Source organism: Macaca mulatta, chromosome 5 (assembly GCF_049350105.2).
Source record: "Macaca mulatta isolate MMU2019108-1 chromosome 5, T2T-MMU8v2.0, whole genome shotgun sequence".
Classification (NCBI taxonomy): Eukaryota; Metazoa; Chordata; class Mammalia; order Primates; family Cercopithecidae; genus Macaca; species Macaca mulatta.
In genome coordinates, this window is record NC_133410.1 from 38,404,357 (window position 1) to 38,418,198 (window position 13,842).

The 13,842-nt window shown below is 37.9% G+C and overlaps 1 protein-coding gene across 2 annotated transcripts in view; it reads left to right on the top strand.

Annotated features, from left to right (window-relative positions):
- The window catches only part of WDR19 (WD repeat domain 19), a 93,694-nt gene that overhangs the window by 11,111 nt on the left and 68,741 nt on the right, over window positions 1-13,842 (top strand). For both annotated transcript variants that reach the window (NM_001266872.1, XM_028848010.2), the window contains 5 exon segments: window positions 777-892; window positions 5,370-5,485; window positions 9,522-9,602; window positions 11,066-11,178; window positions 11,474-11,647. In NM_001266872.1, coding sequence (NP_001253801.1) covers window positions 777-892; window positions 5,370-5,485; window positions 9,522-9,602; window positions 11,066-11,178; window positions 11,474-11,647 — 600 coding nt within the window.

Here is a 13,842-nt window from a genome sequence, read left to right on the forward strand (position 1 = left end):
GGGCTTATGAAAACACAGGGAGCTGGGTGCCACTTTCAGAATTCCTCCATTAGTATGTCTGGGCTGGGATCTGAGAACTGACATTTCTCACAAGTTCCTAAATGATGCTGCTGGTTCTGATTTCAAATCTTGAGAACCACTGTTCTTGACCCATTGTAATTTCTTTTCTCAATATATGGAAAGAGGTACACTCCAAGAAGTTCTGCATCCCCTTAGTAGGGAACTGTATAGCACTTCAACCTCGTGAATCCTAGAATGCATGTCAGAACTGGTGGTGGGCAAAAGTGTTTACTGCCTGCTTTTGAGCTACTCTTAATAGTGATGGAGCTAGAAAAAATATATCCTTTTTAAAGTTACGAATTCCCAATGATTTTTACCATTTAATATATTATGTTATTGGATGCCACTTTTTTAAAGCATGAGGTTTCACCATCCATTAATATTTTTGTAATTACATTTAGAGGTAAAACTATCTTTAATAGACAAATTAATAAATATCTCATCATAGGTCATCTCATGAATTTTGAGGTTTATCATAACAGAATTAAAGTCTACATTCATTATACTTTTGTATTTTGAGTCTAACTGACCCTAAGATCATCCTATAGCATCTCCAAAATGTCTTTAGCATTTAGTCTTTGTCCTGAAGCATTAAGTTGTATTTTGTACTTTGGCTTCTAAGTAGATGTTAAAGTTATCCATGGAGTACTTTTTTAAAGGACTGTTTAGAGGTTATGATTGTGAATTGTTTAGTAATTTGTGTCTTAATGTTACAGGGATCAAATGTCTTTCCTTCTTTGGTCAAAAGTTGGAAGTTTCCTGGCTGTTGGAACTGTTAAAGGAAATTTGCTTATTTATAATCGTCAGACATCTCGAAAGATTCCTGTCCTTGGTAGGTGATAGCTGGAAACACTGCTAAATATTTGAGATGCTTTACCTAAATGTAAATTCTGCTGCCTTGGGTTTCCCTGATCTTGCAAGGGAAATTTTGCAGTACGAACCCCCTCCCCATGTCCCCCCAAAGTCTTACATTTAGCTAAACATGAAGATCCCTCTTCACTGCTTACTGATAACTTCCCAGGGTACATAGAATAGATTGAGTTAAAGTCAGGCTGTGCCTTTGGCATCAGGACATTAACAGCATGGCTTCCATTTGTCCTTTCTCACCCAGACTCTACCTCTGGACAAGGAATAGCTCATATACATATGAACACATTGATAATATGTGCTATTTTTGTTAATTTTAGTTAATTTAGTTGCATTATAATATGTGGTAATTTTACTCCACACAGTACGCAGATTAAAACATTTACTGCTTGGGTCTGGGCATGGTGGCTCACGCCTGTAATCCCAGCACTTTGGGAGGCCAAGGTAGGTGGATCACAAGGTCAGGAGTTCAAGACCAGCCTGGCCAAGATGGTGAAACCCCGTCTCTACTAAAAATACAAAAAAATTAGCCAGGCGCAGTGGCAGGCACCTGTAGTCCCAGCTACTCAAGAGGTTGAGGCAGGAGAATCGCTTGAACTCGGAGAGCGGAGGTTGGAGTGAGTCAAGATCACGCCACTGCACTCCAGCCTAGGTGACAGAGTGAGATTTCATCTAAAAAAAAAAAAAAATTACTGCTTGGATAGAATATATCAAGATTTCTAATTCTGACCCCCTCACCCTCTCCAAAGCCTAGTTAAATCTCGATGTGGACTATGAGTTCCATTTGCCTCAGGCTATGCAGCCGGAGGGTGTTTTTATGTGTTCCTTGTTTGACCTTCTTGTTTCAGCTCTTTGATTCCCCCATCCTCTGGCCACTTGGCATCTGCCCTCTGAATACCCAAGAAGAACCATCTATTCTTGTCAATTATTGTAATATCATTGTAATGAATGGTAGAACCTAGTGGGCTTAAGTGCATCCAGGTGGCCAGGAAAAGTATAACTTACTGCTAATAAAGGAATTACACTCTGGAGATAGTGGCACCCCCAGATACTTCAGAAAGTGCTCTTCCATTCAAGACAATCATTTCGAATTATTTTTACATATATGTATCTCTTTAATGTTAACATTAATTTTTGGTGCTACAGCTAAACAGTAATGTCATTGAACTATTTGAAAAGTTAAACTAAAATTTTTTAAGTTACAAATATCAACTTTAAATTAGTTTGTCTATTAACTGTTATTATTGGTGTTAAGACTAACTTGATACCTGAGCACTGAAAGCAAAAGGGCTTTGAGGTATATAAGGAGACGGAGGAAGAAGATATTTTCTTCTCCCTTTCTTGGGTATAGAAAGATATCTTTAGCATCTTCCTACTTGTCTTTGTATAGTCTTTTCCCCTTCCTAATACCTATTTCTTTGGACACCCAGTTCCTTTATAACACCCAAGTCCCTTAATCTATGATCCGCAAAATCTCTGTAGCCCCAATCTCTTCTCTGAATATTTCCTTCACTTTTGTGCTCTGGTCTCCTGATATGAAATACTGTCTATATCCTGAAAACTCCCAAATTTATATCTTTTCCACACTGTAGACTCATACCTCCAACTGCTTACTCAACATTTTCAATGAGGTGTCTAAATATACACTTCAAATTTAGTATCTCCAAAACCTTCTTGACTCACAGCTTTTCCTTCCACTATTGTTGACATTTCATTCTTCCAAATCTTTAGGCTAAGGTTTAGGGCCACCCTTGACTCTTTTCTTTCTCGTACTCTCCATATCTAATTTGTCAGAAAATCTTATAGACTCAACCTCCAAATATCTCCAGAATCCAGCCTGTCTCACCATCTCTACTGCTGCCACCATGGTGTGGTCTCAAACATTTTCTACCTTAATTTCTGCAGTCCCCTCTTTACTGGCCTCTCCACTTCAACTCTTGCCCCACTCTAGAATCTTCTCAACCCAGAGGCCAGAATGAGCCCTGTGCTCAGAACTCTTCAGTGGTTTCCGTCTGACCCAGAATCAAAGCGAAAGGCCTTAAAATGGCCAGAACAAATTTTCCATAATCTGGCCTTTGCAGCCCCTCTGACCTCATCTCATGTTCTTCCCTCCTCATTTGTCTGCTCCAACCACACTGTCCTTCCTGAGCCTCTTAACACACCAGGCAAACTGCTGCCTCAGGGTCTACTCACTTAACCATTCATTTAATACCTGCTTTCTGCATAGGTACTGTATTAGGTTCTATGAGGGTACGAAGAATGAAATGAATGTGGTCTCTGCTTTTAGTAACAGCTAAAATAGCTGACACTTTGATAGCATTTCATTTCATATGTGCCTTGCACTTTGGTCAGTGCTTTAATTCAATTGAATCTCAACCCTATGAGAGGTCATACTATTATTCCCAATTTATGGATGAAGTGAGTAAGGAATAGAAAGGTTGGCTAGGCATGGTGGCTCATCCCTGTAATTCCAGCATTTTGGAAGGCCGAGGCAGGCGGGTCACTTGAGGTCAGGAGTTCGAAACCTGCCTGGCCAACATGGTGAAACGCCATCTCTACAAAAAATACAAAAAAATTAACCAGGAGTGGTAGTGGGCTCCTGTAATCCCAGCTACTTGGGAGGCTAAGGCAGGAGAATTGCTTGAACCCAGGAGGCAGAAGTTCCAGTGAGCTGAGAAGATTATACCACTACACTCCAGCGTGGGAAACACAGCAAGACTCCATCTCAAAAAAAAAAAAAAAAAAGGTTAAGTAACTTACCCAAGGTTTTTTCAGTAGGTAGTGGAGCTAAGACTCAAAGCTAGGCAGTCTGGCTCCAGAATCTATACACTTAACTGTTCTTCTCATTAGTAGAATTATCCTTGGGACTCTTGAGGATTTATCTATCCCAAGACCTTCAGAAATGCCCATAGTGTCAAGTATGTGATTGCCCCCCCACCAAAAATGTAATTTTTGCACTGACTGGAAAGCTCAATGAAAAACTTCCTGATAGTTAGTGGCTATTTGATATTACTCATTAGCTTAGTTACACAGTTCTTAACAGGTACATCAGTGTTATCATATATTATTATATATCTTTTAGTTGTTACTGTTTTTGTTTTTTTGAGAGGTAAGGTCTTGCTGTGTCACCCAGGCCAGAGGGCAGTGGTGGGATTACGGCTCACTGCAGCCTCAATCTCCTAGGCTCAAGTGATCCTCCCACCTCAGCTTCCCGAGTAGCTGGAACTACAGGCGTGTGCCGGCAGTCCTGGCTAATTTTTTTTCTTTAATTTTTGTAGAGATGAAGTCTCACTGTGTTGCCTAGGCTGGTCTTGAACTCCTGGGCTCATACAATCCTCCCACCTCAACTTCCCAAAGCTCTGGGATTATAGGCATGAGCCACTGTGCCTGGCCTCTTTTAGTTATATATGAACAGTTAAACTGAATGTTAAATCTGCTTACGTCAAAGGTATACCACACCATGAAGATGAGTATGAGTAAAGTTAACTTCACTGCTTTGGAATTTACGTCTCTTAAGACATTAACTTTGGAGCCAGGCATGGTGGCTCGCACCTGTAATCCCAGCACTCTGGGAGGCCAAGGTGGGTGGATCACTTGAGCTCAGGAGTTGGAGACCAACTTGGGCAACAAAATGAAACCACGTCTCTACAAAAAATACAAAAATGGCCAGGTGTGGTGGCTCATGCCTGTAGTCCCAGCACTTTGGGAGGCCAAGGCAGGCAGATCACCTGAGATCAGGAGTTCAAGACCAGCTTGGCCAACATGGTGAAACCGTGTCCCTACTAAAAATATAAAAATTAGTCAGGTTTGGTGGCACACCTGTAGTCCCAGCTACTTGACAGGCTGAGGCAGAAGAATTGCTTGAACCTGGGAGCCGAAGGTTTCAATGAGCCAAGATCGCACCACTGTACTCCAGCCTGGGCAAGACAGCAAGACTCCATCTTAAAAAAGAAAAAAAAGAAAAAGAATTAGCTGGGTGTGGTGGCATGTGCCTATAGTCCCAGCTACTTGGGAGTCTGAGTTGGGAGGATGACTTGAGCCTGGGAAGCAGAGGTTGCAGTGAGCTGAGATCACACTGCTGCACTCTAGCCTGGATGACAGAGCCAGAACCTGTCTCAAAAAAGAAAAAAAGACACTATCTTTGCAGGTTTGGTTATATGATAGGCAAATAAATCTTGTCAAGGAGCAGAATATCTTTTTACATTAGGGTCCGTGTGCTTATATCCAGATAAAAATTTGGAAAACAGTAATGCCTTTATATACCATTATTTTGATTGATACCTTGGTAATAAACTGTTTTAAATAAGTTTGCTTAGACACTAACTGCTTTGATGAAATTCTAAATTCTTGTCTGTTTAATCTCTTGGTATATTCAGATTGGCATCAGAGATTTTTTTCTTTGAGAAATCCACATGTCTGTACAAAAATCATCTCTTTTTCAGGAAAACATACTAAGAGAATCACTTGTGGATGTTGGAATACAGAAAATCTGCTTGCTTTAGGTGGTGAAGATAAAATGATTACAGTTAGTAATCAGGAAGGTGACACGATAAGACAGGTAATACAGTAACATCTCTTTGGTCTGATATATTCAAGCTTTCACCCCAAATAAATAGTTTGTCTATCAAACTAATCTTTACAATTTTTAAAAATCTATATGTGAGGTATATATATGTGTGTGTGTGTATACACAATAACTTCAAAAACCTTTCTATTTATGTGTCAGAACGCTTTTCTTTGATATGAATATGTTATCCAAATATCCTCCTTTGTATATTTCCCTTTGTTATTAGCGTGGATTATCAGCTCTGTGGTTCTAGTTAGTGTATTTGTGAAGTAACTCTTTTTTATATGTGTATATTTATAATACAAATGTTAACAACTGGTAGATCTTGAACTCAGAGTCAAATCTGCCTGATTATAAAGCCCATACCTTTAACTGATAAATTGCTTCTAAACTAATCCTAATGAAATTTAAGTTTAAGATTAAATTTTTCTACTATTCACATTTCTCAAGATTGATTAGCTCTTTCAGAGGCTCCCTCTTTATGGGAATTTGTATCGCCAGTAGCTACATAATGTGACCAATGGGAAATTTTCACTTTGGACTACTGCTTATGATTTAGTATTGCTAGAGTAATATTGACTAACATATTCTTTGAATACCTGTTAGGCACATGGTACTGTGCTATATACTATAGGAAGAATATGAAATATGGCTCTGTATTAGCCAATTTATTGCTGCATAACAAATTAACCTCAAAATATAGAAGCTTAAAACAACAGTTACTATTTCATGGTTTTGTGGATGAGGAATTTAGATGCAGCTTATCTGGGTGTCTCTGCCTCAAAGTCTCTACAAGGCTGCAATCGTGTTGTTAGACAGGGCTGCAGTTTCATGTGAAGGCTTGATAGGGAGAAAATCTGCCTCCAAGCTCACTCACGTGGGTGTTGACAGGGTTCAGTTCCTTATAGGTTGTTAGACTCAGTTTCTCTCTAGCTATTCACTGGGAGCCTCCCTCACTTCCTTGCCACATGGATCTCTCCATAGAGTGCCTCACAACACAGCAGCTGGCGAGAGAGTGAGAGAAGCCATTCAAGACTGAAGCTACATCTCTTTATAACCTAATCACAGAATCACTTTTGTGATATTTTGTTCTTTAGAAGTGAATTACAAGGTATAGCCCACACTCAGTAGGGCAGGGATGGGGATGACACAGGCATAAAACCAGAAAGTGGGGATCATTGTGGGCCACCTTAGAGGTTGCCGATCATAGGCCCCCACTCTTAAGAAGACATTACTAATATTATAAAACACACATGGCCTTGCTGTTAATTGTCACATTTTGTGGTGCAGCTTACCTGTCCTACAACATTTGGGAGATAGAGAAGATCAATGAAAGTTTGATTGTGACACTCTCAAAGATAGAAGGCTATCTGAATCAGTCAGGGTATAGACTATAAACTGTTGGGACAGAGAGACCTAAAACTTCAGGGCTGTAAGAATATGATAGTATGGGTCGGGGCAGGGGGTTTCCTCTCTTTCTTTCTCATGTAACAGAAAGACAAGTCACCTACGTACCTCTGCTTCACTAAATTGTACAGAGCCTCAGGTTCCTTCTATCTTATTGCTCTGCCATTTTCTAGAGTATTGTACCCTCATCTGCATGATTGAAGCTAGTGTAACAGGATCACATCTGCATTTCAGCTCCAGGGAAAGGACAAAGAGAAGAAATAGAATGTAAGAAATTTGTAAAGGACTTGATCTGGAAGATGCATTTATTATTTCCCTTCATATCATATGACTAGAACCTAGTCATGTGGCCAAATCTACCTGCTCCCAGGAAAGCTGCAATTTTAGTCCAGCTAGATGACTATGTACCTTGCTAAAACTTGCTTTAGTAGATAGTGCAAAACATTTACTCATTCAGTACAAGCAGAACAGCAAGGAAAAACTTACTACAGCTTGTTCATGTGTTGTTCAAGCCTGGACTAACTGAAGATACAGGTTTTGATTGGGAATTTTTAGAAAATAGGGCTGAAGAAAGTCGATTCCTATGTCTGTTTTAATCATCCTATTTTCAATGCCCTTTAGAAATAGAATGTTAGGTATAGTACAAATGCTACAACTCCCCTCTCTTGTGTCCATATCAGACATCACCAATAGACAGTGGATTTTTTCCCTCCACTGAATCAAAATATGGCCTTAGAATATTTTTTCCATATAGCATTCCAGGAAGTCACTACAATTCAGCTGTTACTTACATACAAGATAACTATTTTTCATTTCTAATCCTTAAGAAGTCTGCTTCCAAACTTAGACATCCTACTTAAGCTGTCATGTAGTAAGCAAAATAGGCATTGTTAAGTGTTGCTTTGTTTGGTGTTTTTTCTTAATTGTTTTAACTTTGGTGTTCTGAAGATCACTATGGTGTTACTTGTATGGATTTATTTTTATTTATCCTGCTCAGGATTTGTCTTGCTTCCTGAATCTGAAGATTGCTATCTTTTGTCAATTCAGGAAAATTCATAGTCATTATCTCTTTGAATATTACTTCTTGCCCTTTCTATTCTGTTTTTCGGGAGCATCTGTTAGATAGCTGTTGGACCTTCTTATGTCTCTTAATCTCTCCTTTTCATAGTTTCTATCTTTTTATCACTCTGCAACCTTTTGGATGATTTCCTCATATTAGTTCACATATTCTTTCTTCAAATTTGTCTAATCATCTGTCTATACCATTGAGTTTTTTTTATTTTAATGACTCCTCATTTTTAGAAAGTACTTTATAGTTCTTTTAAAAATCTGCTTGAAATACATGAATAGACAGTTCACACAAAAATATATAAAAAATGGCTCTCATACATATGAAAAAATTTCAAACTTACTCATAATTAAATAACTACAAATTAAAGCCACACTGAAATACCAGTTTTCACCTATCAGGGTGGCAAAATTATGTAAAATACGACAACATATTCTGTTGGTGAAACTGTAGATAAAATAAGTATGTCCTGTCTGGAGGAAAATTTGGAAATAGCTAACAAAACTACATCTGTACTTACTTTTTGACCTAACAATACCATTTCTAGGACTCTACCCTTCAGATACACCTCCTATAATACAAAAGTACATATGCACTTAAAAAAAACTGCCTGAAATTAAAAACTTCTTTTCTGATATTTATGAGTCCTCTTACAGCTTTAGTCATTTTTAAAATATTTATTTTATAATTTATGTCTCCGATAATTCTATTATTTTTATATCTGCTAGCTCCTTCTCTTGATGCATTGTTTCTTTATGAGTTTTGTAATTTTGAATTATGAGCTCATCTTTAGCAAGGTTTATGTGTGGAAATTTTTTAAAACCTTGGTAGAGGTTCTGGGTTAGTTTTTTCCAAAACTGCAGGGGTAATATAAGCCTGGATGCTTCCATATTTTATGTTAATTTCTCATCTTGGGAGCTCCCAAACAACCCAACATATAAATTTGAACCTCAGACTATAGTGAGGATAGGAAGGGAGGAAGGGAGATCTTTAAATCCTTTTTCCTTTTTCTTTTTCTTTCTTTTTTTTTTTTTTGTGACAGGGTCTTGCTCTGGAGTGCAGTGGCATGCTCATAGCTCACTGCAGACTCAAACTCCTGGGCTCAAGCTATCCTCCCACCTCAGCCTCCCAAAGCGCTGGGATTACAGATATGAGCCACCGCGCCCATCCTTTAATTAAGTTATTGAAATGAACTTTGTTTCGTCTGACTCAACACTCACTCAGGCCAAGATAATTGGGTTTCGTTATCGTCTCCCGTAACTAGCTGCTCTGGATAGCTGCAGCATCAATTTCTGCACACACTCTGCTTTTAGTTTGATCTTTGCTGATGGTCCCTGTAAATTTCCCTTTTCTTCTTTCAGGCTTATTTATCTATTTAATAAGATATATTTTCTGTTTCATGTAGAATTTCTAGATATTTGTGACAGTAGGATTTTCAGGTTCTTAGTCCAACATTAGTCAGGAATGAAAACAAGTTACCTGTTCTATTAATATTCAGAATGAATTTAAATATTGGGTTTGTTCATAGTGATGATGTTTTTACTCCGTTAGACACAAGTGAGATCAGAGCCTAGTAACATGCAGTTTTCCTTGATGAAGACAGATGACCGAACCTCTGCTGCTGAAAGCATGGTAAGAATTCTAATCAAATCCATGTGCAAATCATTTGGGTAATTTTGTGGAATATATAATTTCCTTTTCTTGGATGACAAAATAGTGATAAATAAATTACGTCCATTGACTATATTTTAAGCCAAAGTAGAGCTAGGTCTTTTAGTCCCTAAAAGTTGTTGTAATTGCTACTGACTACCTGGCATTACAGCAAATGAGGACAGCTTTCTGTTACAATTGGTATTGCTCTTTTCATTCTTGTGGCAGCAAAAACATTAGGGGTACCTTGCAGAACAGAAGTATTAATTTGTATATTATTTTTAAAATTTTTACTCTATGAGATGTGGTTAGCAAAGCTCTTGAAGTTGTAGGTTTGGGGTTTTTTTGTTTTGTTTTTCTGGTTTTTTTTTTTTTTTTTTGAGACAGAGTTTTGCTCTTGTTGTCCAGGCTGGAGTTCAGTGGTGTGATCTTGGCTCACCACAACCTCTGCCTCCTAGGTTCAAGCGATTCTCCTGCCTCAGCCTCCCAAATAGCTGGGATTACAAGGATGTGCCACCACACCCAGCTAATGTTGTATTTTTAGTAGAGATGGGGTTTCTCCATGTTGTTCAGGCTGGTCTCGAACCCCTAACCTCAGGTGATCCGCCCGCCTCGGCCTCCCAAAGTGCTGGAATTACAGGCATGAGCAACTGCGTCCGGCCAAAGTTGTAGCTTTTGGTTAATACTTAGATGCATTTTCCCTGCCACATCTTAACATTCTGAAATCCAGATGAGTTTCACAATCAATATGAATATATTTAATGAAGTAGTAGTTCTTTATTTCCTAAAACTCTATTATTAAATTGATAGTGACTTACAATTGAGAGCATCTTATAATCAAGGAAATATATCAATAATAAGCCCAAATAAGTAATGTACTATTTTTTCTTCCAACATAATTACATCCTCCACTGGGAATTGCACTGAAGAATTTACTTGCATGAGTAGCAGAGAGACACGAGTTTAGCCAACACTGACCTGCAGGTGATGGAACCAGTGATGATATAAAAGCCAAGCTGGATTATCCACAGGAGTATGGACCTGTAATCCCAAATGGCTCAAAAACAGAACAGCCTCTTAGAGTAGAAGAGTCTTTATAATCAGAATATGAATTCATTTGCAGTGGAACTGTCAGACTTACAATCCTGTATTGTGCATTACTCTAATGAAACATATAGAAAGTTTAAATGGTCACTCCACAAAGGAATTTTAGTGTATTTCAAAGGGTATATTGAAGATGTGTAAAACGAAGGACCCTTACCAGACTATATATTAGTAAATGCATTTTTTTAGTCAGTCATATTATTGTGCTACTTACAACATGTAGCACATCTAAATTGGGCTTATTATTTTCACAAATTAGGTTCAGCTTTTGGATTTGCTTATTGGTCTTTTCATGAAGTACTAAATAACTCATTTCACAATCTCCTAATCTTTTCTGGCAGATAAGTGTGGTGCTTGGCAAGAAAGCTTTGTTTCTTTTTAATCTGAATGAACCAGATAACCCAGCTGATCTTGAATTTCAGCAGGACTTTGGCAACATTGTCTGCTATAATTGGTATGTCTGCTATAACTAGTATGTACAAAAAGCTCATTACAGAAGGACATCTATAGGTTTTTCCTTACTAATTGTATTCAATTTTTGTTTGTCACATTCAATTCTATACATAACATTTTCTGATTCATGGTCTGTGATTTAGTATGCAGAACTATTTAGCATATTATCTGACACAAAGTAGGCCCTTGATAAATTATATTCTATAATTCCTTAATTTTAAGGTACTTGCTAATTTACCATGTTGCCACTGATAGCTAATCTCCTTGTTTACCATATTTTGCCTTCGTTGCTATAGGTATGGTGATGGCCGCATCATGATTGGTTTTTCACGTGGACATTTTGTGGTCGTTTCTACTCATACTGGAGAGCTTGGTCAAGAGATATTTCAGGCTCGTAACCATAAAGATAATCTAACTAGCATTGCAGTGTCACAGACTCTTAACAAAGTTGCTACATGTGGAGATAACTGGTAAGTTATTTTCACATATTTTTAGTAAAGTTTATATAGTAAATACTCAAGTGAATCAGCCAAACTTTGGTAGCTAATATGAATCTGGCAATCATGTTTACAATTTAAGACATCTAAGACTACTTTACTCCTGATTTTAATATTCAGGGCAAAAATATAAAACAAAGTATAGTTGAAAATCAGTCTTAAAAATAAAATAGGTAGTTCTGGGTAACATGGAGTAAGCACACTCCACCCCAAGTCTCCCACTGAATATAGCTGTAAAATGTGAGCAGAATGCATGGAGCAGATATTTAAGGACTCTGAAAAGTAAATAGTAGCAGGCAGATTGGAAAAGAAGATGGAATTTGAAGTGCCAGCTAACCAGCAGTGAGTCTCCCATTTGTCCTCTGCTCTCTCACAGCCAGGACTCAAGGAAGTCTAAAACCTACAACTAGGCACCAGAGCACAGAGAGAGCTTTAAGGAAGCTCTCTGGTTCTGGCTTAAGTTGTGGGAAAGAGAACTTGTAATGCTCAAAGGCAGTTGGGGAAATCCCCTGGTTTTCTTTTTCTTTTTTTGTTCTTTGTTCTCTAATGCTCCAGCCACCAAGCAATCTCCTCATGATAGTGGCAGCAGGAACAATGGCACCAAGGACCCACAGGCACCTAAAACTCTGATGGAGGATGATCTCTCTCCAATTAGAGGCTGTGGTTTCAAGAAGATAGGGCAAACCACTGTTGCCTATTTTTCTCTTTGTCCTCCCTTGGTCACAAGTGCTCATATAGTTGTGGGAATTATGTGGTAGAACAGAGGAACCAGAGATCAAGCATTAATAGAGGACCAAAATTAGGAGCCCTAGGGAACTAGAAAGTACCAGATTGATCACAGAGAGGAAGGAACTCAGGAAAGCAACCCTGTAAACATATTTATGAACTCCTGGGTTCATCCTTAAGCTCATATGTATAGACTTATCCTAAACATATACCAAAGACCCTGTGAACTGAACTAAGACATAAATCATAGCCAAGGTCTTATACTAGCCACTGAGTGGGCCATAGAGGGACATATCTGAATACCACTGCAAAGGCGTTGAAAATAGAACTGACATTGAAACCATAAGCCACAGAAGTCTCCTTGAAACTTGTAACCTGAACCCAGCGAAGTTGATGGCCTACTGAAACAAAAATATTAACCTTCTCCATGGGATTTAGATTAGACACAGTCTCATAATTTCACAATGTCCAGAATATAACCCCCAATTACTTGATATATGAAGAATTAGGAAAATTTTAACTCGCTCAGGAAATAACAATAAAAAAACACCAATGCCAAGAAGATGCAGATAGCAGATATAGAAATGCTCCAAGAGGTAAGGGCTAATACTCTTGAAACAAATGGAAAGCTAGAAAGTCTCAGAAAAGAAATAGAACCAATAAAGAAGAACCAAATGGAAATTTTAGAACTATAAAATGCAATAAATGTGGTGGACTTAATAGCAAATGGAGATAATAAGGAGTCAGTGAACTTGAAGAGAGATCATTAGAAAATATCCAATCTGAACATGGAAGAAAAAAATGAAACAAAATTATTTGTCCCAGAGACCTGTTAAACAATAACAAAAGGTCTAGTATTTGTGTCTTCGGAATCCCAAAAATAATGGCTGGAAATTTATGGCAAAAGACATAAACCTCCATATTATAGAAGCTCAGCAAGTCCCCAAACGGATAAACCAGAAGAAATCTAGAGCTATTCACATCATAATCAAACTGTTGAAAAATAAAGACAAAGAAAAAATCTTGAAAGCAGCCAGAGAGCAACATTTTGAATGACAGTGGATTTTCTCACCATAAAGCATTGAGGCTAGAAGGAAATGCCACAATATTCTTAAAGTGCTAAAATAAAAGCGTTGTCAACTGAAATTCTTTATCCAGTGAAAATGTATATCAGTAAATGAAAATGAAATAAAAGTATTTTTAGATGAAGGAAAATGAAGAGACCATCTTGCTCTCTGAAAGAATTGCTGAAGGAAGTTCTTCAGATGGAAGAGAACTGAGAACAGAAGGAAATTTGGGACATTAAGAATGAAGGAAGAGCAATAGAAATGGTAAATATCCGGGTAAATATAATGGACTTTTTTTCTTTTGAGATTTTTAATGTATATGTGATGGTTTAAAACAAAAATTATAATATTGCTCAGTAAGGGGTTTAATGCATG